The sequence below is a fragment of the Musa acuminata genome, chromosome BXJ3-4 (assembly GCF_036884655.1).
Source record: "Musa acuminata AAA Group cultivar baxijiao chromosome BXJ3-4, Cavendish_Baxijiao_AAA, whole genome shotgun sequence".
NCBI classification, from domain to species: Eukaryota; Viridiplantae; Streptophyta; class Magnoliopsida; order Zingiberales; family Musaceae; genus Musa; species Musa acuminata.
The window spans coordinates 38,061,165-38,082,867 of record NC_088352.1 but is presented as its reverse complement, the minus strand read 5'-3'; the positions used below and the strand labels follow the sequence as shown (position 1 = coordinate 38,082,867).

General features: G+C 36.5%; 2 protein-coding genes and 1 long non-coding RNA gene across 10 annotated transcripts; 2 read left to right on the top strand and 1 right to left on the bottom strand.

Moving 5' to 3' along the window:
* Window positions 1–2,167: 2,167 nt before the first annotated feature.
* LOC135585957 (uncharacterized) lies at window positions 2,168–7,303 on the bottom strand. 2 transcript variants are annotated; one of them, XR_010495515.1, is made up of 4 exons: window positions 7,171–7,303; window positions 6,881–7,051; window positions 6,667–6,744; window positions 2,168–2,423 (listed from the first exon to the last, which is right to left on the bottom strand). It is a non-coding gene; the product is annotated as an uncharacterized LOC135585957 (long non-coding RNA). The 2 variants fall into 2 exon arrangements; XR_010495514.1 differs by lacking the exon at window positions 2,168–2,423 and having other exon boundaries at window positions 6,440–6,744.
* Window positions 7,304–7,562: 259 nt separating this feature from the next.
* On the top strand, window positions 7,563–12,788 carry LOC135581801 (formyltetrahydrofolate deformylase 1, mitochondrial-like). 3 transcript variants are annotated; one of them, XM_065148356.1, is made up of 8 exons: window positions 7,563–7,674; window positions 7,767–7,879; window positions 9,080–9,173; window positions 9,456–9,529; window positions 9,609–9,768; window positions 10,872–10,970; window positions 11,054–11,140; window positions 12,543–12,788. In XM_065148356.1, exons 1-8 carry the CDS (start codon window positions 7,579–7,581, stop codon window positions 12,687–12,689), a joined length of 870 nt encoding a protein of 289 aa, XP_065004428.1. In that variant the 5' UTR covers window positions 7,563–7,578; the 3' UTR covers window positions 12,690–12,788. The 3 variants fall into 3 exon arrangements, with proteins under 3 accessions (XP_065004428.1, XP_065004427.1, XP_065004429.1); XM_065148355.1 differs by having other exon boundaries at window positions 9,080–9,230; XM_065148357.1 differs by lacking the exon at window positions 11,054–11,140 and having other exon boundaries at window positions 9,080–9,230.
* Window positions 12,789–12,963: 175 nt separating this feature from the next.
* On the top strand, window positions 12,964–21,553 carry LOC103977678 (uncharacterized). 5 transcript variants are annotated; one of them, XM_065148358.1, is made up of 9 exons: window positions 12,964–14,198; window positions 14,847–14,924; window positions 15,059–15,178; window positions 15,320–15,432; window positions 17,529–17,811; window positions 20,551–20,637; window positions 21,025–21,079; window positions 21,164–21,180; window positions 21,252–21,553. In XM_065148358.1, the coding sequence occupies exons 4-9, from the start codon at window positions 15,335–15,337 to the stop codon at window positions 21,333–21,335; spliced, it is 624 nt and encodes a 207-aa protein (XP_065004430.1). In that variant the 5' UTR covers window positions 12,964–14,198; window positions 14,847–14,924; window positions 15,059–15,178; window positions 15,320–15,334; the 3' UTR covers window positions 21,336–21,553. The 5 variants fall into 5 exon arrangements, 3 of the variants coding, with proteins under 3 accessions (XP_065004430.1, XP_065004433.1, XP_065004431.1); XR_010495925.1 differs by lacking the exons at window positions 21,025–21,079; window positions 21,164–21,180; window positions 21,252–21,553 and adding exons at window positions 19,375–19,495; window positions 19,749–19,848 and having other exon boundaries at window positions 17,529–17,883; window positions 20,551–20,889; XR_010495926.1 differs by lacking the exons at window positions 21,025–21,079; window positions 21,164–21,180; window positions 21,252–21,553 and adding exons at window positions 19,375–19,495; window positions 19,749–19,848 and having other exon boundaries at window positions 17,529–17,883; window positions 20,541–20,889.
* Window positions 21,554–21,703: the final 150 nt, after the last annotated feature.

Sequence of the window (21,703 nt, the reverse complement as noted above, 5' to 3'; positions counted from 1 at the left end):
AAACGTGTCTTTCTTTCCTTACTATATTCACTCATGAATGCTTGATTAAGCAAGAAAGAATCCATATGATAATTCCTCTCCAATGGACTGTATGTTTGTGTATTCATCAAATCAACTCCAATCTTTTCGCCAAACTCTTTCAAGATGCAGTGTTTTGGTAGATTATTTCCCAAAACGAATTAACCAATTATTTGCTCGTGCTCAAGTCATAACTTTCCAAGCCGAGAAGAAAGTCTCGAAATTTTTACAGGGCGGCTAAACGAAACGCAGCGCGACGGCGAACTTTGGAATGGGTTCGGAGCTGGAAAATGTGACAACAACTATCGGTACGTTTATCCCAACTCGTTTAGTCCCCATTGGAAATTCCTCACTCATCCAGCTTCGATCATACGCAAAACTATTTCATAGTAGAGCCTAAGGTGGGTGTCTCAATCAGAGATGCAAAATACTTGAAAAAGTATATAGTCGTGTAAACCCCTGCTTAACCACAAGTTAGTTCAAGTAGACTTAGGTCGCCCAACATGTGGACGAGGTTTGGATCTGACTGGTTCCACTTTCCACGTTTGTCACAGATAGAGGTGTCGGAAGCGGTTGCCGAGCGGAGTCGATATAGATGCAGAGTGCCGGCAACTACATCATCCTCTTCATTCTCTCCCTTTGCTTAACCTTTGGTCACTGCTCTCCCTCCTCATTCTCCTCCGTCCCTTAACAAAGTCCCCAACGTTCTCATCAATCATTGTGTCATTCTCATCGACCACTGCATCGTCGTCATCGACCATAACCATAACAACCACTCGTGGCCTCTAGCATCGTCGTCATTTGCTTAAAAACATAATTAGGACGTTAAAATTATTATTTTTCCATAATTTTCGTATCAATTTTTGTATGTGCTATCATATATCTTGCATCGATAAGACTAACGATATTAAGATAAGTAAAATTAAATATTTTACTTTCATGAATTTTAATATAAATTTTATAATTCTAAACCGAAATACTAAAGAGATCTTACTATCGAGGACTGCCAGCTGTCGTCTCAGTTAAATAAGCTGCGGTATCAGTATAGAGTCAACATCGCTTTTGAGATCACGATGCCAACCTCGTCCAACCGAGGCCCTATTGATGTATCGACCAAGCAAATGTGAAATGTCACCACTTTGCCTGTGTCATGCCCCGTATCAGTCAGTATTAGTAGACTCATATAGTCTTCCACTTGAGTTGGATTTTGCTTTGCATATTCCTCAAAGGAGCAGTTGCCATTCAACGTTTTAGTGTCGGCAGATCGACGATCATAAGTCTAAACAGAGATCAAATATAGAACACGAGGAACACAGTTCAAAGATTCATCCGTTTTCAAACTTGACCCAATTAACTCGTCGGGATGTCAAGTCAACTCAATTCCTGCCAGGTTGAGTTATTGACCCAATTAAGAGAACCGACGTCACAGTTAAAAATGTCGAAGTAGAATGTTCTGTTCTTTTATTCCTTCATTTCGTTATGGCGTTCTCATATATATAGTCACATTAAAGAAAGACAACTTCTAACCAAAGGGTGCAAATAAAACATAAAAGACTACATATACATTTTATCATCAAATATGGAACTCGATTGAGTCGTCCGCAAGTCATCACATCTTCAGTTATTATTCGTGAAACTTATTTCTTTCGGGATCTCTTTTCCCCCCTTACAACTATTCCAAATCTACTCACTTGCTTGGCTACCACTTGCCGCAAGACCATGTTGCGTCTCAACAACAATGACGTACCAATTACAATCTATGATCTACTTCTTCATTTCTCAGTGACAGCATTAGCTCAGCAACAGCATGATGATGTAGCTCTCACCACACAACTTATCATGCGAATAAATGACCTATCAGTTTGCCAACACCTAAACACAATTTTTAAGAGAATAGATAATCATACAGCAAACTACACAGCAACATATTGTTACTTCCATCTCTTCAGATGTAACAACTGCTATATGTAGAAGACGCCAAATGTTACTAGCAGTGGCGAAATCAAAGATGAGAAAATTTATCAACCTGTAACTGCTATTGCTCGACAATCTGATTGATTTCGCTGTATTTATCCTACAAGCTTTCAAGCAACCATTTTCGTGAATTATCATGATATATAATGAAAAGCTGTACCAGAAACAATCTAACTCATCGGTCAAAACTGCATATGTAAAATAATTATCATGAAGTTCGCTGCAATTCATGATGAAAGAATGTCTAAGGGTTTGCAATTTAGAAACAAGCAGGATTAGTAGTTTGCATAGACTTGTTGAATCACAATATCCCTTCTCGGTCATAGTCGTCATGCTGCTTTGTCTTCAGAAGTATAGTGTTCCTCATCTTTTTCAGTAGTGACAGAGAGATACTGGAAAGTCATTCATTCTGTGTACAAATTTCAATCATTCTGCAAACGAAGTTCACTCTTCAGATTCTCAGAAATTCAATTCTAACCAAAAAGTCATTCATTCTGCATACAAATTTCCATACTTGATCTTAGTGGATTTAAATAACAAATGCTAGGCATTTTGCATCAGTAATTATAAAGAATAGATCAAAGTCATGCTTCTAGTTCAATGGATAAACAAGATGATGGCCATTAGAGCATTTTGCCATAATAGGCTAAATGATGGGGAGCATTTCAGCATAACCTTGAACTGCTTTAGTTTGGAGGGACAATCTCCAAACTGTTAACTAAAGCAATATCATTTATAGAATTTTATGTAAGAAAAACAAAGGCATTGGCATCAACATAGCCAGTTTTGAATACCAAAAAAGTTTGGCTGTGTCATCAAAAATCAACCATCAGTACCATGAGAATGGTTAAAGACTACAAGACTGAAACAGTTTTGCAGACATCACAAATCAATGATATTTTGCTCTCAGTTCAAAAGCACATTTGACAAAAGCCTTCAAATGTATACTTAGTTAAGAAATAGAAAGTAAAATGAAATTATTGCTCCAACATCTATTAATTGTAGAGCACATATTGCTTGGTTTTGGTAAAACTAATATAAAGTTCCTTCAACTACCAGAACCTTCATATTCATGTACCATCTGATCCTAATCAACCAAACAGTAGCAACATCAAAATACCAGGTTATCTCCTAACATCAAATTCCTTATATCAAGATGATCACATGATTAATTACTTATACCTTGAAGCAAATATTACTCTGAAAGACTCCAAGCTTTCTTCCTGTTAGATCTCAAATAATCAGCATGAAGATTCAGTAAGGTCTGAATTTGTACTCTCCCACATGCTCAAATCATGGATTATACATGCTTTTATTTCCTTCTGTACTACCTAACATGAGAAAAGGGCCTCTATGGCACTTACCTTAGGTCCAACTTGATTTGTTTTGGTTTGGATCTGGATGGTGTGGGTCAACACTGGTATTATACCAATCTGACCGATTACCAAAACCAATATTAGACCAAGATTCAAATCAATTTAAGATTTGAACCTTTTTGTGCCTGAGGGGAATCCCATTTTCCATTCTCCTGGAACATCATTTAGAATGACAGCTTTGATGCGGCCAAGTACATCGTTCATCACAAAAGGACAGACTGCAGATGAAGATTACAGAAATAAAACAACAGTAATCAAGATTCATTTTCTGGTCTCGCTTTTACATGTCAGCGAAGCAGCAAAGTATCCAATGCAACAGCACATAAAATGCCCATCAACATGCCATGAGATAACAAACCTTGCCCAAGTTGCATCTTCTAAGTTCTAATTATATATATCTTTTGTATCAAGAAAATGTTTTATCCGAAGTATCTTAATGAGATAACATCCACTCGTATTCAAGTAAAAGCAGATGGTCAATCATGCCAGATGCTACTCTTTTACTTCTGGTTTTTCTTTTTTTTATTCCAGCAGGGCCAGCCCTAAATAATGACTTCAGAGATACCATGGCAGCCATATCATTGTTGAATCATACCTATCATAACTTGGAGAAAATTTTGACTGAAGAGGCAACTTTGGCAAAGAATTGTCAAGGCACTGGAGACTCCTGCAGCGATTAGGAGGAAGATTTCTATTTCCAGCAAGGAGCTACAGTCTACTATTACATTAGTTGGATAGTGAATTGGATTACTAGCTTGATTAGGATTCAACTAAGGCAGTAAAACATGCTATCTCAACTAGCAGGCCAAGATGTAATAGAGCAGCAGGACAACAAATGCTAGAGGGAATAGGACTCTGATAAGAGCCAGCCAGCCCCTGATCTTGACAAGGCTTGCCAGTTCAGGAGCCCTATCTGGGTGCTACAAAGATGGTCTGGAGTTCTGCCAATCTGATACCAGTGGCATGCAACCCAAACAGGGCAGCCAAAACATATAAAGCTCAATAAAGTGGACGAATAGGCTGGTACAACAGAAAGACAACAGCAGAACAACAGCTTAATGGGCTTTCTACAATTAATTCTGCACTTACCATATGAAAATTTTGGGTTATAATACCAGTGACATTATAAGTATAGATTATTCTAGACTCGCTATACGATCCTAGGTAGATTAGGACCTTCAAGCACTAGTAACATTATAAGTATAGGAAGATTGCGAGCCATTAATACTCATAATTTCCTTTGTTATCTCTCATTAATACTAGTATGTGGCTGTTGGGAATCTTCTTCTAATCAGAAATCTGCTAGTTGGGAGACATTTATCCTAACAACTCCCCAAGCTAACAGGGAAAACAAGTGAAACTCAAAGTCAAAGGAAGGACAACATACAATCCTGAAGGTTTCACTTGTAAATGAAGTAATGATTTATATAGTTCACAGTAATGGTCAACTCCGATGTGATAAACCTGATTCATATCGGTATCGTCCAGGGCCAGTCCCATTTTGTCCTATTATAATAGTTAGAACATGCTTGAAATTCATATAAGCCATTCAAACTCAAATAAAGTGCCTTTTAATTTGTTATGAGCTCTCAATTATCAATAAGGATGTACCTGCTAAACGAGACCTCACTTGCTAATATTATTGTAGATGAGAGTACAAGATGCTGTTTGCTCTTAGCTGATTAATTGTAATACTTCTCTGCCTACAAAATCCTTGTTGAAAATACTGGACCAAGATACAAGAATTTCCAGCCATGGAAGCACATAAAGAAGATGTTCAAGCCTTAAAAAGGCTAACAACATTTTCTTGAAATTACTTTTTTCCCCTATTCTTTGTTATATTATTATATTTTGTCTTCAGATGATTAGAAACTTCACATTTAGAAGCTCAAGATATTGAAAGGAAAACAGATTTAGTTAACAGAACTGTAAGTATATTTGCAGGAGTTAATAACTAGAATAACTTCAATACAAAAGTGGAACTTTGTTAGAACAGCAAATAAATAACTTAATCATATCATGCCACTTTACCAAAAGTCGGTTATATTCTAGTGTTCTCATATTTGCTAATTTCATTCAACCACTAAATTACGAAGTTGTACCTATTTTTTCACAGTGGCCTTTGCTTAACTTCAGTGTTGCAGATTTCACTATCAGCTAAAAAAAATAGTGAATTTGGATTCATAATGATCTAGATTCTACATTGTTTCTTTCAAGTTATCATTTGCAAATTGAAAACCCAGGTTGTGACACCAGATTTTTAGTACAATCATCATACACAAGCAATTTCTTATATATTGTCGCCAGCCATTATTGTCAACTACGAAGATTTTAAGGTGAATATACCTTTTGTGCAACATTTACCAACACATAATGGGATAATTACACAAAAGAAATAATTGTCACACTAGTGGAAGCTCTCTAACTTTTCTTCACTCATCCTCTTTTACCTATTTCTTGTCTACAACTATGAGAGAATCTTAAAATTATATATGGATGTCAAGGGTGCTAGTGAATGTATGATGGCACCTATTAGAAGATGGCCTTTATATGACAGATAAGGACACACCAAAAAAAGTGATAGACACACAAATGAAAAGATGAAAAAAAGAGAAAAAAAGTTAGGAATCACTCAAAACAAAATTCAACTTTCAGATGAGACCCATTAGAAAAAGTATTATAAGTATGAGTTCAAAGTATTTGACTGAAAGTTAATTGATGTGTGCAAAGAAAAAGGAAAAATTCATTGAGGGAGATAAATATAAGATCAAGAAAAGGGAAAATCCTGTAGAAAAGGAAAACATCTCTATCATATAATAGAAAGAGAAAGCCTTCACAATTTAGTTTCAGATCCTTAAAATTTGTTCATCACTTTCACAGGACATATAAAAGAGAGATGATCAGAGTGTACACATTAATGTGACCAACCACCTACAAAATGAATCAAACTTGACTTTTGTTACATCACCCTCTTGTTTCTCAAATTTATTTTGCAACTCACAAGATGGTTTCTGCCAATAACTTTTAATGAACCGGTTGCTAATCTATGTAATAATAATAATTCATAGATCTAATAAAGCCAATCAATAACAGCCTAAGCATTAATTATTGCTCGAACCAAAGCAAGTAACAAGCAAACATTTTAATAATGACAATTGTAGCGAATGGAACCAGGCACATGATGAGCAGACATTCCACAGAAGCAATTCTTATAACCAAAATCAAATACAAGCTAAACTAAAGCTTTTAAATACACGGCCCAAGAAAAAAGATATATCAAAAATCATTAACGGTGTACCCTCCAGTAATTTCTCCACCACCGTAAAGAGATGGCAGCAGAGGAGCTGTGAACGATCCCTAGATCAGCCCTTTAGACCTGCATTCAATGATGAGAACATCAGCTGCTATTTTAGGGAAGCAAAAGAAAAAGATGCGCTTTCTACGCGAAATCAATCAAGAGATCAAGAACTGAGAGAGCCGAGTTCACGAAATGAAATCAAAAGCACACCTACGTCTGTTTGGAGTAGGTCGAGGCGGACGAGGGGACGCGCTTGATGCGGAACATCATGTACCCGAGCGGAAGTACCACGCCGACCATCATGATCGCCGCCCCAATCAGATACCGCAGCGGCCCCGGCGGCTCCACCTCCATCAATCTCCAGTCTCAATCTCCTCCTCGTCACCTACACCAACTAAAACGATATAAAAGAATCCCTACCTCATTAGATCAGATCCATCACGACGCAGCCGCAGAAAACCCTGAACGAAACCCTAGAGACAAGGATTCGCTCCGATGGAGTACCTTTTCGGATCGATCGTTTCACTCCGAGGAAAATGGCGACGAGATCGGGAAGCGATCGAATGGAGGAAGAAAGCAATAAAGAGGCTTAACGCACACCCACCGGTCCGGCGGCAAAATGTACCTATTCGACCGGTCCAATCGTCCGATTCAGTGCTCGACCAAACCCTGACCTCAAATGGAAGAGCGATGGAATGCGTGCCGTGTCTTCTCCCACCGTCTTTTACGCACCCATGTCACATACCCTACTGTCAGTTCTTTAGAAAAGGTGGGGTCTACATGATAGAGCCCTCGGTTCCCCTCAGGGTAATCATTCGGGTAACCGTGCTTGGGGGGTCTGAAACCGAACTTTGGAGGGAATGGACATCTCATATAGTGTCCACAGGAACTATCACGGAAAAATAAGTGGGCATGGTGGTCTTGCAACGGATTGCGAAGAGAGCGGTCTCCATGATCCCCGGCAGCAACGCCGGCTCCGTTCTCGGCATCCACGTCTTCCACTGCCCGGTGAGTGGGGTTCATCCGAGTCCATTGTTTGTTAGTTGTGGCGGACTTCTTTGATCGATCCCCGGGCTGAGATTGGAGCTGTTGGTGGGCAGGACGCGGTGGGGATCGTCGCCAAACTCTCGGAGTGCATTGCGTCGAGGGGCGGAAACATACACAGCGTGGATGTCTTTGTCCCCGAGAAGAAGCAGGTCTTTTACTCGAGGAGGTGGGGATTCTGTCTTTGGTCTTTTGTACCAAATTGGTAAATTGTGCTGAAGTACCAAATTGCCTAAGCTGAATCCAAACTTTGGCCTAGCCTTATTAGTTTTGAGATGAATGGCAATCTCTGGCTTGGTCGGCTATGCCCAAAACTTGGCCAATTTCCTCGAGTCTCTTCCACTTGTGATAATGATGAGTGGTTCAAGATAGGCTTGTTTATGAATGAGTATAGGTCTGTTGTCGAGTTGATCAAGTTTCTCCTTTGATTTGGCCTGGCGTCAAATGTGAAGATCATTGTTACGTTGGTTACACTTCTTAGCAACCAAAGATGTTCAACTTAAATCACCAAATTCTTTCAAGCATGCCTTCATGCCAGAATAAGTCCAGTAAATTTTTGGGCTGATCTGGTCCATTTCTAGTAGGAAATACATCATATAAACATCTATAACAAAAACTTCAGTTGTTCTTTTGATATGATTTTGTACTAGGGGAAGGACAGATACTATACCACTTAAATTATTCAATTTTAGAAATAGAGAGACTTATTTTCAATTTGTTTGGTATCTGTGAAGGAGAGCCTGTGACTATGTCTTCCTTAATTGTTATGATTATGAGATCTTTAGATGGCCAATATAACTAAGTCAACTTTGTGTAACTTATAGCTGCTTCTCTTTCTTGTGACTTTGCAACTTATTCTGCAAAGAATGATGAACCTTCTGCATTTATTTTACTCTGAAGTGTGATGCCTTTCTACTTGTGAGGCCAACTGAATTTTGTGACGTCTTCTGCAAATTTTGCAATTAGTATTCCTGCCATTGATAACCAAAACATGCTTGTACAATTTGGTATATAAAATTATATCTTATCTGATTTTGTCAAATACCACTTCCTATATCTGAAATCTCGTTTGTTGTTTCTGCTAATGCTATTCCTCTTACCCAAATTCTTATATCTGTAACCTTGTTTGCTCTTTCTGCTGTCATGTTACTGTTACCTAAACACAAAGTTAAGCACTCCTAGATTTGACTAATTTGAAGCTGTTTTTTTTCCCTAGTCATCTTCAGTCCACTGCCAAGTCAAAATTTTAAAGAACAAAACATTTTGAACCCACAGTTAAATAATTGATTTTACAATGTCTCAAGTTACATGCATGTTACAGCCAAATGAAATTATTCTTACATAATGCTAACACAATAACACTGGGCAGTGAGTTTGTATTCGATCCTGCTCGTTGGCCTCGGGATGTCGTGGACAATGACTTCAACAAAATATCAAAGTTATTCAGTGCAGAAAAATCTGTTGTACGCGTCCCTGATCTAGACCCTAAATTTAAGATTGCAGTTCTTGCTTCAAAGCAGGTCTGATCCGCCATGCTAGTGACTCTTTGCTTATTAATCACTTAGCATCAAATGTTTGTGTTGGTTTAGTTATGACACATCATAAGCAAACACCTTACATTCTAGATTCAATCACTTATAGTATTGTTTATTTATATTTTGGCTTATAATTTATAGATTATACTGAATCAATGATTATTAATTTTCATGTGTCAATTTCGTCGACACAAGGATTTGCTCTTGTAGGAACATTGTTTGGTGGACTTGTTATATAGATGGCAGGAGGGTAGACTTCCCGTGGACATCAGTTGTGTAATAAGGTGATAACTTGTACGACTTATTTATTCACAGAACCTCTCTTCAACATATAAATTGAAAGATTTAAACACATCAACACAGCAATCATCAAAGAGCTCCTAATACACATGTTGCTCTCTTTCTTGAACGACATGGGATTCCATATCATCACTTGCCAACAAGTGCTGGAAATACAAGAGAAGCAGAGATCCTGGAATTGGTTGAAGATACTGATTTTCTTGTACTTGCAAGATACATGCAGGTTTGCCCTCCACATTTTTATTCTTGATCTCATCTGTTGATCTCTATACCTATTCTTATTTTGTAAGTGTGCTGGAACATGATTTCACATTTGCTTTGGAGGTATATCACCAATTGCATTATGCAACCTCCTAGAACAGTGGGTAATGTTTGTTCAAGCTCATAAGTACTTGACTCTAGTTTCTTCATTAAAATTAAGGGGAAAGAAGCACATGGGTCTTGAACATAGAAATATTGAACTACCAAATGATTTTGATGCTGTTAACTCTCTTATGAAGAATATATCTCTAGATGAGCAGAAAAGAGAACTGCAACTAGCAGCATCTTTTAAAAGGGAGGAAGAGAGATAAAACACTTAAGATTGAAAAGATGTTGCTCATCATATTCTGATGAGTGCTATGTTGAGTCACTAAGATAAGACATTCATAACAATAAAGAGTTGCTGGTTCACATGTTAGGATTTATTGTTTAAACTTTAAAGTAAATTACAAGTAGTTTATTTAGACACCTGAACTTGAATGTTCATGATATCTCTGCTCATGGGCAAAATCCATTCTTAGATAAAATCCGATACGACAGGGGAGTCCGATATTCAAGTTTGAAGAACTTTCAGCTTGTGATGAGTTCCTATCACCTGAAGTTAGAGGAAGTCAGGATTTTTGAACTTCATGGGATCTCAGCCAATTTTGGTACTTCCAGATTAAATGAATTCCTCTAACATTAAGTTACACGGAAGGAGGATTGACATCCTTCTTAAGTTTTTAAATCTAACCATTTGCTTGTATTCTTTAAATAGCAAATGCTAGGTGCTGTGGGTGCGTTGCAGCAGGAAACTTCTATCATGTTTGTTGTACCCACCTCTGGAACTCCTCGGGAGTTCATCCCTAGCATGCTTTCTGAGCTCCTCATTACAGTAATGTTTTTGGAAAGAATGATGGTTCCGCATACCTAGACTCAATTCCATGCCCACAAATAGATTTTTTTTAATTTTATTGTAGCTATCCTCCTGCATCTGCCATCTATTCCTTAACTTTACTAGAGCCTAAAGCAATTACAAATTTACAATATCATTTAAAGTCCCAACTATCATATACAAATATGCAGGTACTATCTAGAAGGTTTCTGGAGAGCTATGGTAAAGATATAATTAACATTCATCATGGCCTTCTTCCATCATTTAAAGGAGGGAATCCTTCGAAACAGGTATTTGTTTGAATTATTTATTCATTTGCTAGAACTATTGAGATTTCTTACCCTAGAACCTTCGATCTGGTAAATAAATCCAGGCTTTTGATGCTGGGGTAAAATTGATTGGTGCAACAAGTCATTTTGTAACTGAAGAGCTGGATGCTGGTCCAATTATTGAACAAATGGTGATATTCTTGAGCTAAATTAATCAAACACATCACTTGATTCTATTGTATGCTTTCCTGAAGCTCTTGTCATATTTTTTTTGTTAAATTATTCATCGATATCAAAAAGATCAGTTTTATGACATTTACACCAGGAAAAATATAAGCATAAATAAAGATAGGACTAGTATTCCAATTCATTGTCAATCCAACCCAAGTTTATACGGAAAATGTGCAAGCATAATCAAAACCGTACCAAGTATCTAGTAAATATTGGTTAAATTAAATGAAATAGACTAATAATGGCCATACCTAGGATTGGTCAAATTAGTAGAAACTGTAACATGTTCCATGTTTTTCACTCCCTTGTTGGCTTAAGGATCAGCTGGTATTCTCATCCATTACTATGTTAGCTGGGCACTCTGCAGTGTCATTTTGTATAGTTGGAGACTGTTGCTTCAGCTAAATTTTGAAGCACTAGAAAAAAAAAAAAAAGCGTGAAGCAGTAACATGAATAGTGGTATCAAGTCGAAATTTGAAAAGTTAGCTTTTCACACCAAATTGGTCCATGCCATTGGGCACCTAATTCCTCTCTAGAAGATACTCAGTTATGTTGACTCTTTTCTTCGGTTTATTGGGTTCACATGCTTAAAAATTGTGTCACAAGTTGAATCTTATCCTGCCTTCAAGTGGGAACATTCTATCTTCTTTTAGCTCTGTGCTATAACATATAGCAGCTTACTGGGCATCTGTATATTATAGGTCCACAGCAGTATCCAGACGAAAATAATGCTACAAGGTTGAGCACTTTTAAGTTCTTCATTTTTACTACTCTTTTACTCTCATTAGAGTTGAGGAAAATTCTGTGTCCAAGGTCACTCTGAATCATTCATTTAGGCATAGCAGTAGCTTTCATATGTTCGACAGCATTAATAGTTATTCCTGGACTTCTAGATCATTTGCAAAGCAAAAAATTCATATCAAATATCACTTAGCTAAGTCAAACATCTGTCGGGGTTAAACACAATAGTATGATAAATAAGATTAAAGCATTACCGGAAAGAAATAGTTGATACAAGGATCATATATCAAGACTTTTTTCATGTACTGTGGAGTTATAAAGGTAGTCAAATGAACAGTTAGTGAATCCAATATGACCAAGCTTGTTGTGCATTGCTGTCTGAGTTATTGTTTCAAGTGTGCAAGCTAACAAAAATCCTACATGTTATTGGTTTTACTGAAAGTCAAAATAGCTCTGAAAGATCAGGAGACAATCATGTTCCATGTGAATCATTAACAGTACATAGCATGGGAGGAGATGTATATCACTGTTGGCTTTTGTATCTGATGTGCATTAGAGAAGTCAACTGCCTCTGTTAAATTGCTTACTCGAATGACTTTATTTACATGGTGGATGGTGCAGGTAGAGAGAGTTTCTCACAGAGACACCTTAAAAAGTTTTGTGCAGAAATCAGAGAATCTCGAAAAGCAATGTCTCACACAAGTGATAAAATCGTATTGTGAACTTCGAGTGCTACCATATCAAGTAAACAAGACTGTTGTCTTCTGACAAGCTTCCTTAAACTTGTAATCATCTCTAATACTCAAAAATCTTGAATCATGTTTGATGCCTTTGTTCTAATTTCTGAGGTCAATTCGTGATGCTTTACACTGAATGAAATAAACTTGCATTAACCATCAGCCATACTTAGATCCCGAGGCTGAGAAGTTGTTACTATGTTCAACTACAGCAATACTTCATCATGCATGGTAACACCAACTCCATCTCTCTCTTCTTTGATACACTTAAATGTATTTTGTGAAAGAGCAAAGTAGACACCAATTTCTTTTCTCAAAGAATCATGATATGTCAAAATGCTTTCTAAATTCCTTTTTTAACCAGTGCTTGAGATCAATTTACTGACATTCATATTGCCCACTCCAGTAGTAATGATGATATTATTATTGTCCCTCTTTATTGTTGCCCTATTTAATCCTTCAACCAGTCAAGATTCAGATCAGGTATTCTTCATTACTTGAGATGCAGGTTTCATCTAATGATATTCCTCACAAGGATAAAAGAGTGCATCTAAAAATTTACAGATGTATTATTAATCTGCAATCTGAAACTGCAGTGGAGCATACATCCTCTTGTTATTAAGGTAAAGGTAATGCATATCAATCCTCTTACCAGTGCTATATCTTAATTAGGAGGCATTTATCTAAGCGGCTCTGCAATAACTATTGCAGAGATCAAGTAGTTATGTGATCCACTTATAAAGGTATTATATACCATCTTAATCTGAAATCTTAAGACTTGTAAGTAGAGATGCAGCTTCCGATAAACCTGTTCTGCGAGAAAGTGGATCGATTTTGTGGGATGCTCTGTGTCTATGTGATCTGCTTAAACTGGATTAGGCTGTGAGTATGGGTAGAATAATGAGTATTTTAAGGTAGATTGAGTTTAGATTGTATTTAGATAGCTTGTCGGGTTAAAGAACTGATACGATCAATTACGTTTCCTCGAGACGGTTTCCCACGAAGCAAAGATGACGTCTGTTAGAGAGAGAGAAAGGACTGTGCTTCTAACACCTCACTCAGTCCATGGAAGAAAGAGAGAAAGATAGAGAAGAAGAAGAAGAAGAAGAAGAAGACAGGAAAAGGGAACATCGACCGATGCGATCGTTTGCACTTCCTGCTGTCACTAATTCCTCCAACGACCTCTTGTCCTCTTCCTCCAGCAGTCAGTCCTCACGGCAATTCAGCCGTAATTACTCTCTCTTTCTCTCTCTCCGGCCGAAGGACAAGCTAACCGAGGACCAAAGGGAAGGTCTCCGTGAGGACCGTAGAAAAGAATCAGACCGTTAGCTTCTCCTGCTTCTGTTTCTGGTCTTGAGAGTTTCTCTTCAAATGCACGAGGAAGAAGGAGAGTAGGAATGGGTGGAGAAGCTGTGCCCATGGAGGTGACGAATGCAGGGCGCGTGGATTCTGTCTCTATGGTGTCATATACTCGTGTTTCGCATCTTGGGCGTTCTAAAAGGCGTGTTTTCTTGGTCACGATGATAGCTTGATAACACGGGTGTGTTGGATTACATTCTTTCTTTTCTTTTTCTTTATGGTTTTCTGTGTGATTTGTCAATGGCTGCTTTGTTCTAATGTTCTTTAGGCTCCATTGTAATTAGAGGTGCCTCACCCCCTTCTTTCTTGCTTTGATTTGAGGAACTGAACTGCTTCAATCAGGTTTCTTGATCATACATGAAGCTTCTATTTTATGGAATTACCAAAGATTTAGTAATTCATCTTTTACCACACACACACACACACACACATATAGTACAAAGAGGAAGAAGAAAGCTATACATATTGATGTACTATCTGAATACACATATTAAGAATGCATATTTGGTGCATGAGAATGAGCTATTTTATATTCTGGATAACTTTACCACATTATGTGACTGTATGAGCCTTACGAGAGACTTCACGTCTTCTTTCTTATATATGGATGCCTGAATTGTATTTTTAGAACCCTGATATGGTTGTCCAAAAGACTGTAAAGCATGGGATCAATGTGTACAAGCAATGCCTTTTTTTTATAATAGGATCTTGGCCTTCAGAAATTTTAATTATTTATTGTTTTGACTGTTAATATACTTTTCCCTGTTTCTGTAATTAGATATTTTCTTCCTACAATTATGATTTGATGACATAATGATTTTTCTTCCAGTGCCTCTGATAGAGAAACTTGGAGTTGACCAAATCTGGAAAGTCACACAGCATTGCAAAAAATCAGACCGAGTGTAAGGTATCTTCAATTTTGTTAATGTTGAACTATCTCTGACATATGCATGATTTTGATGTCTCGTCTTTAGAAGGTAGATTGGACAATTTTGCTTATCAAACCGAAAAATTGTCTCTTCATGAGTTCAAAATTTTCAGGGTTCACATAATATTTCGAATATACTGAAGTCTCATGGAAGCCAAAGTTCTTATAATCAAGATTCAAGTGAGAGTGCCAGACACACCACATTAAACAGTCGATATTCCTTGGAAGATGATGTACGGACTTAACTCTTTTCGCATGCTTACATTTCATTTTGTATTGCAAGTTCATATGCATGTCTACAAACTTCACTGGCAGAAGAATCTAATACAAGGTTTTGTTCTCTAGACCTCCTAAAGATGCTTGTATTTTGACAGATTAAACAACTTCAGATGCATTTGCATCAAGAAAACTCGTTTTCTGCTGGAGAAGGCGATTGGTTGAGCTTCCAGTACTTTTATCTCCTGGACATAGACATTTTTCTGCTCAGGTATGTTGCACGCCATACAGCTTCTTTATCAAGTTATCTATAACTTTTTTATTAACGCATCAGTAATTGGATATAAGATGGGACAAAAGCAGATGCAAGTGTGTTTTCTTTTAGAACAGCAGATGAAAAACAGTCAAAATCCTGGTTCACATAGTAAAATAAAAGACAGTTGATCAGATAACTTATCGATTGATTAGCTTGCTCTTATTTCGTATGTATGTTCATGCATTTACTATGTGAAAAATGTTATAAGCATCTTTTGACAACCCAGACCGGTAACTATTTTGTTGCACAATATATTCCTACCTCGGACAAAAGTTATTTTTGCATCCATCTAATGAAGTGTCTATAATATTCTTTTGCAGATATAAGCTAAATTTCTCCATTGATATAATAGTATCTCTCATGGTTCATCGTACCACGGCATACCGCTCAATATGGGCGGTACATACCAGTCATCGATACGTATGTCGATATACTCGATATGATTCGGTATAGCTCGGTACGTACCATACCAACAGCTGGTCACTACACTAGTACGGATCGATAAGGTGAACCATATTTCTCTTAACATTGTATTTATCCGAAAAAAATTAGGAAACCACTGGTTCAATTACTCTTTTTTATGTTTGTGTGAAACTTGCAAACTGGCCAATCCAGCTCATAAGGAGCTACTCCTAAATACTAGAAATTTGCTGTTCCTGACTGAGTAGGAGAATATCTGAAGTAAATAATAATAGGTTGGAGGATAAATTTGGAGATTATGTATTCACAGTCTACTAAGATAGGAGGGGCCACTCATAAAATCAATCACAGGTGTATTAAAACATGGATCAATTGGGAATGGACATTGAAAGACAGATATCATAAGTCCAGCTTACTTGTCCTTGAAAGCTACATGTCATTGTTATCATAACCCCAGTTTTAAGTAGTAGAAAAAGAGGAATAAAGGGTTTCAATTTGGAAAATGATAATAAAGATGTCATATAAGCATAAACACAACATTCAAATGTATATGTTAGTTATCAACGCATTACTTCTGTCCCTTGATAAATATAATTGTTATTGTTCTGTTAATTATTGAAGGAAAGTTATTTATCAAAAGAGAAGAACATAAGATTGTCACTGAAAGTTCACAGTTATTATGATTTCTCATAGAGTTTCTTCATACATTTTTTTTTTGTTTGGTATCTATGTTATATACTTTATATTTTATTTCATTTCTCTCTTTTGATTATTTAGCTACCACATTGAGTTCCTGCTTATGCGTCATTAGTTAAATTATTTTTCCTCATCCTTGCTATTGTAGGTTGAGTCACCCCTTTGTTTGTTGTTGCAGTCATTAGAATATGTTGCCAAATACATGAGCTTATGGTTTTGTTTATCATAACTTTGCTTGAATTCCATATTATTTTGTTCTCCTAAACATCGATTTGATAGATTTTGAAGTATGATATATCTACAATCTAATTTTTTTCTTAGAATGGTTAACTATGGTTCAAAGTTAAAAGGAAACTAGAAGCTCCATTCTTCCCATTGTTAAACAGAAAACTCTTTTGGTAAGCACAATTGTGTTTTTGATTTTTTATTTATTAGCTAAAAAAGTTCAAGTGAAATTTCTCTTAATTCATGCTTTGTAGCTGTCTGTGCTTTCTTTTCCTTATGGAAAAGAGCAACATATTATGAATGGATGGAAAAGTTATTGAGTTTTTTCCTTAATTACATTCTGTAGTTTGAAGAGCTTGTAATGGCATGAAAACTTATTCAAGGTATGGGGCTGTTTGATTGGTTGGGACATTGCGGCTTTGTTGTTGGCTAAACTGTTTGATAATATTGTTCCTGTAGCTATGTCTATAAGTGATTTTCAATCTTTAATACATGATTCTGTAACCAATTCCATATTCTAGTTCTTCACATGACTGTGGCGGATTTTAATCTTAGACAAAACTCCTTTTTGTCTTTCTAATTATATATGTTGCAATAAGTAATTTATCATTTCTTGATTCTATAATTCAACAAGACATTCCGACTCCTTTTTCTGATCCCCTGGTAAACTTGAAAATGGATATGAATCACCTCTGTTTGCTTTAGACCAGGGAGCTAACTGCAGAGATTGAGCTATTTGAAGAAGAGATTGCAAATCGTGAACAACATGCTTTATCCCTCTACAGAAGTATCTTTGATCAATGCATTAGTCAGCCTGTTTCTGCACATAATTCAGGCATGGCTTCTCCTGTGCACTCGAGCCGTGGAGCTAGGAAGCACCCTAGGATAATATTGAGTTCTTTTTGCTCCTCAAAGAAGTTCCAATTCCAACCTTTTCAAGTTTTATCTTCCATAGAGGACGCTGGACGAACCAACATTTTGCTTAAGTCGAAGGTTAGACATGACCTGTTGTCAAGAGAAAACATGAATCTTTATGTTGGAAATGACTTTGCATATCCTATGAAGGTACAAGGAAGCACTAAATCAGCTTGACTGTGCTTTTAAGACTTCTTAATATATTTGCTGATTGTTCATTTATCTTTTAGAAGCAATCACTATTACCTGAAATAGCATTTTGTTCCATGAATCATTTTTGGTATGCCATTATTTTCATCTCATTTAGCATATACATTAAACTGATGTCCAAGACACTTGCTTCTGTCCTATCATCCTCATCTATTCATACTGTTAATGCGTTATAGAACAGGGAAAAGAATTTTCCATACTCTAGTTCTATTTTTTGATCTTTTTGAGTAGGGTTTATGGAACTTAAATAATCTAAGTTCCACAAGGAACTAAATTTGTCAACAGATTAATAGGGTTTATGGAATTTGACAATGGCAGATTAAATTGCTTCCACATTAATTTCTTGTTATTATGCAAGTAAATTATGTGATTGGCACATCATATGGACTTATGTGTTTGGCAGATAAAATGTACCCAAGAAATTTATGTGGTTGGTTCATAATATGAACTTCAGTTATCAGTATAATCAAACATTTGAATGGATTGAGGTTCACACATATCCTTGAGTCTTAAACACAGACTTTGTGTTTCATTATCTTACAGAAATCAAGGGGCACATAATTGGCTATTTCAATCTGCTTATAAATTGAGAAATGGGCTTTTAACCAATTTTGAAAATAGTAAACTGCAAACTGGAAGTTTTAAAGTTAATGACAATAAATATCAAAACTACAGTTAAAGCAAATGAAGTAATTTGCTGAAGCTTAGAGAGAGATTTTGGTATTTCAATATGATCATGAACTAAGGAGCACACGGTTGGCTTTCAGCCATTACCAATAGAACTGCACATAGCTCAAGTTTTGAAATTAACCGTAGTTACACATCATTACCCAGTTAAGTAAAGGATGTGTGTAGTCCCTTAAATAAATCAACAAAAGGAACAGAAGTAATAGAATTGAATTTTGGCAACGTTAAACTCTTTTCTTCTTGTTTGGTCTAATCTTTACAAGAAACAAACATTTAGAAAGATTTCATATATAATATGTGGGAGCTAAACATCCTCTCTTGTCAATCACATAATAAATTGTTTAGAATCACTGCAAGAGATATATTTGTAATATGAATATCTGCCTAACTGTTCTTTGTAGTATTTCTGTCATCTAGAAACCACATGTATTTTGGGGAGTTGTAGATTCTTGAACATGTGAATATATGATGAGGTAGATCTAACGGAATGCAACAACACTAAATCAAGTAAATTTGGTTAAAAACATTAAGAATCCTTTGGATCTGCAATTTGTCCTTCATTTGGTTCCCTCCATTCTACACTGCATTGAGTTCTCTATAGCTCTTAGTGATGGTCTTGACTCTTGAGCATGTTACAGAATTTTAGAATTTTCATTTTCTTTTACAATTTTGATATTGTGGCAAAGCATAAAGCAGGTTTTGACATAACTACCAGTCCTCTAACATGTCAAGTTCTTTTCCAAGAGAAATTCCCAACCTCTGAAAGATCATCTCTATCGATGCCCAAGCAGAATATCCGAAGAGATGGTCAGATGCATGGCTTTTATATATTGTTGGATGTGTACTGACTCATCTGAAATGTCTGGTAAATTGTTATCTTCCTTCTTTTCAAGATCATCTAGCTGTGTTGTCCTTCCTCCAAGAGGAACTACAGAGAAACAGGAATGGCCTAGTAGGTCCACCCTCGAAATAACTTCGATTAAAATAGACAAGCAATGTCCTCGTGCGTCATATGTCATAAGCAACTACATGTTTGTTCTAAGATCACAATAATTTGCATCATTTACCGTGAATGTTCTCTCCTAAGAATCTCTTAAGAATTGATTGTTTAATTATAGGTTGCTGGTGGAACAGCTGTAAACAGTTAATGTGAGTGCCCAGGAAACTAATGCAAAATTGGCATTTTGGATCAATATCTATAATTCTCTCCTAATGCATGTAAGTCCTGTATGCTAAAGTTTGGTAGGATTCACTTTATTCTCTCCATATAGAAACTGGGTAGTCGCTTCTTGCTCTTTCTATTATAGGCTTATATGGTATATGGATTTCCAAGTAATTATCTGAGAAGGATTGCTTTGTTTAACAAGGTGCAGAAATTTATTTTTCTTTAGCAGTAAAAATAATCTTTCTTGTGTTCTCAGTGGATTCCGCAATATGCATGAGAAATTCTAGAATCGTTTTCTCTTGCCACTAGTTGGGACATATCTCTAATAGCTTTTATTATAGATGTATAATGTTGTTTGAACTCTTTCTATGCCTTTTGGTGATATGTAGCTTTTAAGAATTCCATATTTTGGTATACACCCTACGAAAGCACTTTTGTACATCTGCTGCACTAGTAAAAAGTTTTTAACCATGCATATGGGAAAATGTGAGAGCAATACAGATTCAAATATGATTTTCGCAATTATGTAAGGTTTGACAGAGATGTAAATGCATAATTCTCTTAACTAGACAGTGCAAACATGAGTTACATAGAAAGATGAAAGTATCTTGTTTACGTTTCTTGACAAAAATATACTTCAGCTGATGACAACTAAAGTATTAAGTGGTTTTTCTTTTGTATAAATCATTTCTGGAATTATTTTTGTAATTTCATTTTTGTATCAACAAAATGATTTATCTATCAGTGCTCTGCAGGCTGCCTATAATATTGGAGGACAAATCATCACTGCCAACTGCATTGAATACTCCATACTGTGTTGTCGGATATCTCGAAGGGGTCATGTATGATCTTAAATTTGTATGATCATCTATGGAATAATTTTGAATTACATACTTTAGTTGACATAGTACAACTATCTTTATCCTCATTTATGTTGGCTGTTATTAATTGTCATTCTGCATCAGTAAGTTCTTACTAGAGAAATCTTGTATATCATTTCTTGCACGAGAAGAAAATTTTCAGATGCATATAGAAGTTCTGACAATGTCTTCTCTACATCCAATGACTAAATAATAAGAACAACCATTATCAGAGACGAGCACTTTTGTTTCTTTACACCTAGTTCTTGTGGTTTGCTTCAAGTGGCTTGAGACTATACTCACAAATGCTGTGAGAAAGAAATACAGGGAAGAAAAGCAGCTAACTGGATCAAATATTGGTCTTTCTAGTTGTCAGCCACTTGTTTTCTTCGGCCTTTGCACTGGAGCTTCCTCAGATCCTGTGGTAAATTTATCACTTGCTCTTTCTTGTTCCAAGACATCATATCCCTCTCACTGCCACTTGTTTTCTTCGGCCTTTGCACTGAAGCTTCCTCAGATCCTGTGGTAAATTTATCACTTGCTCTTTCTTGTTCCAAGACATCATATCCCCTCTCACTGCTCATAAAAAATTGCAGGTGAGAACATACACTAGAAAAGAATGCCATGGAGGAGCTGGAGAAGGCAAAGATAGGAATTCCTTCAAACCCATGTACCGTTGAAGAAATCAAGCAGAGTTTTTCTACCAAAGGTTCTTGATAGAGATGCAAGAGAAGCCTGTGTCAGGCTGGGACAATCTTCTCATATGGGTGTTTAGAAACATGGACAAGAAGCTGCCGGAGGTGATCCACAAATGTATAAATCCAAACAACAAGAGGAAGGCCTCACAGGTCATTGAATGGTTACCTTATGATACAAGATTTCGCTATGTCCTTGAAGATGAACTAGTAGAGAATCCTAGATGAATATAAACATCTTTTTGATGACCCGTATGATGATAATACTTGCAAAAGGGCATCAACTCTTAAAAACGACACACTGTTCCTTCGTATTGAAATGGAACATTTCGCCGTGATGCTTATTAGCTCAG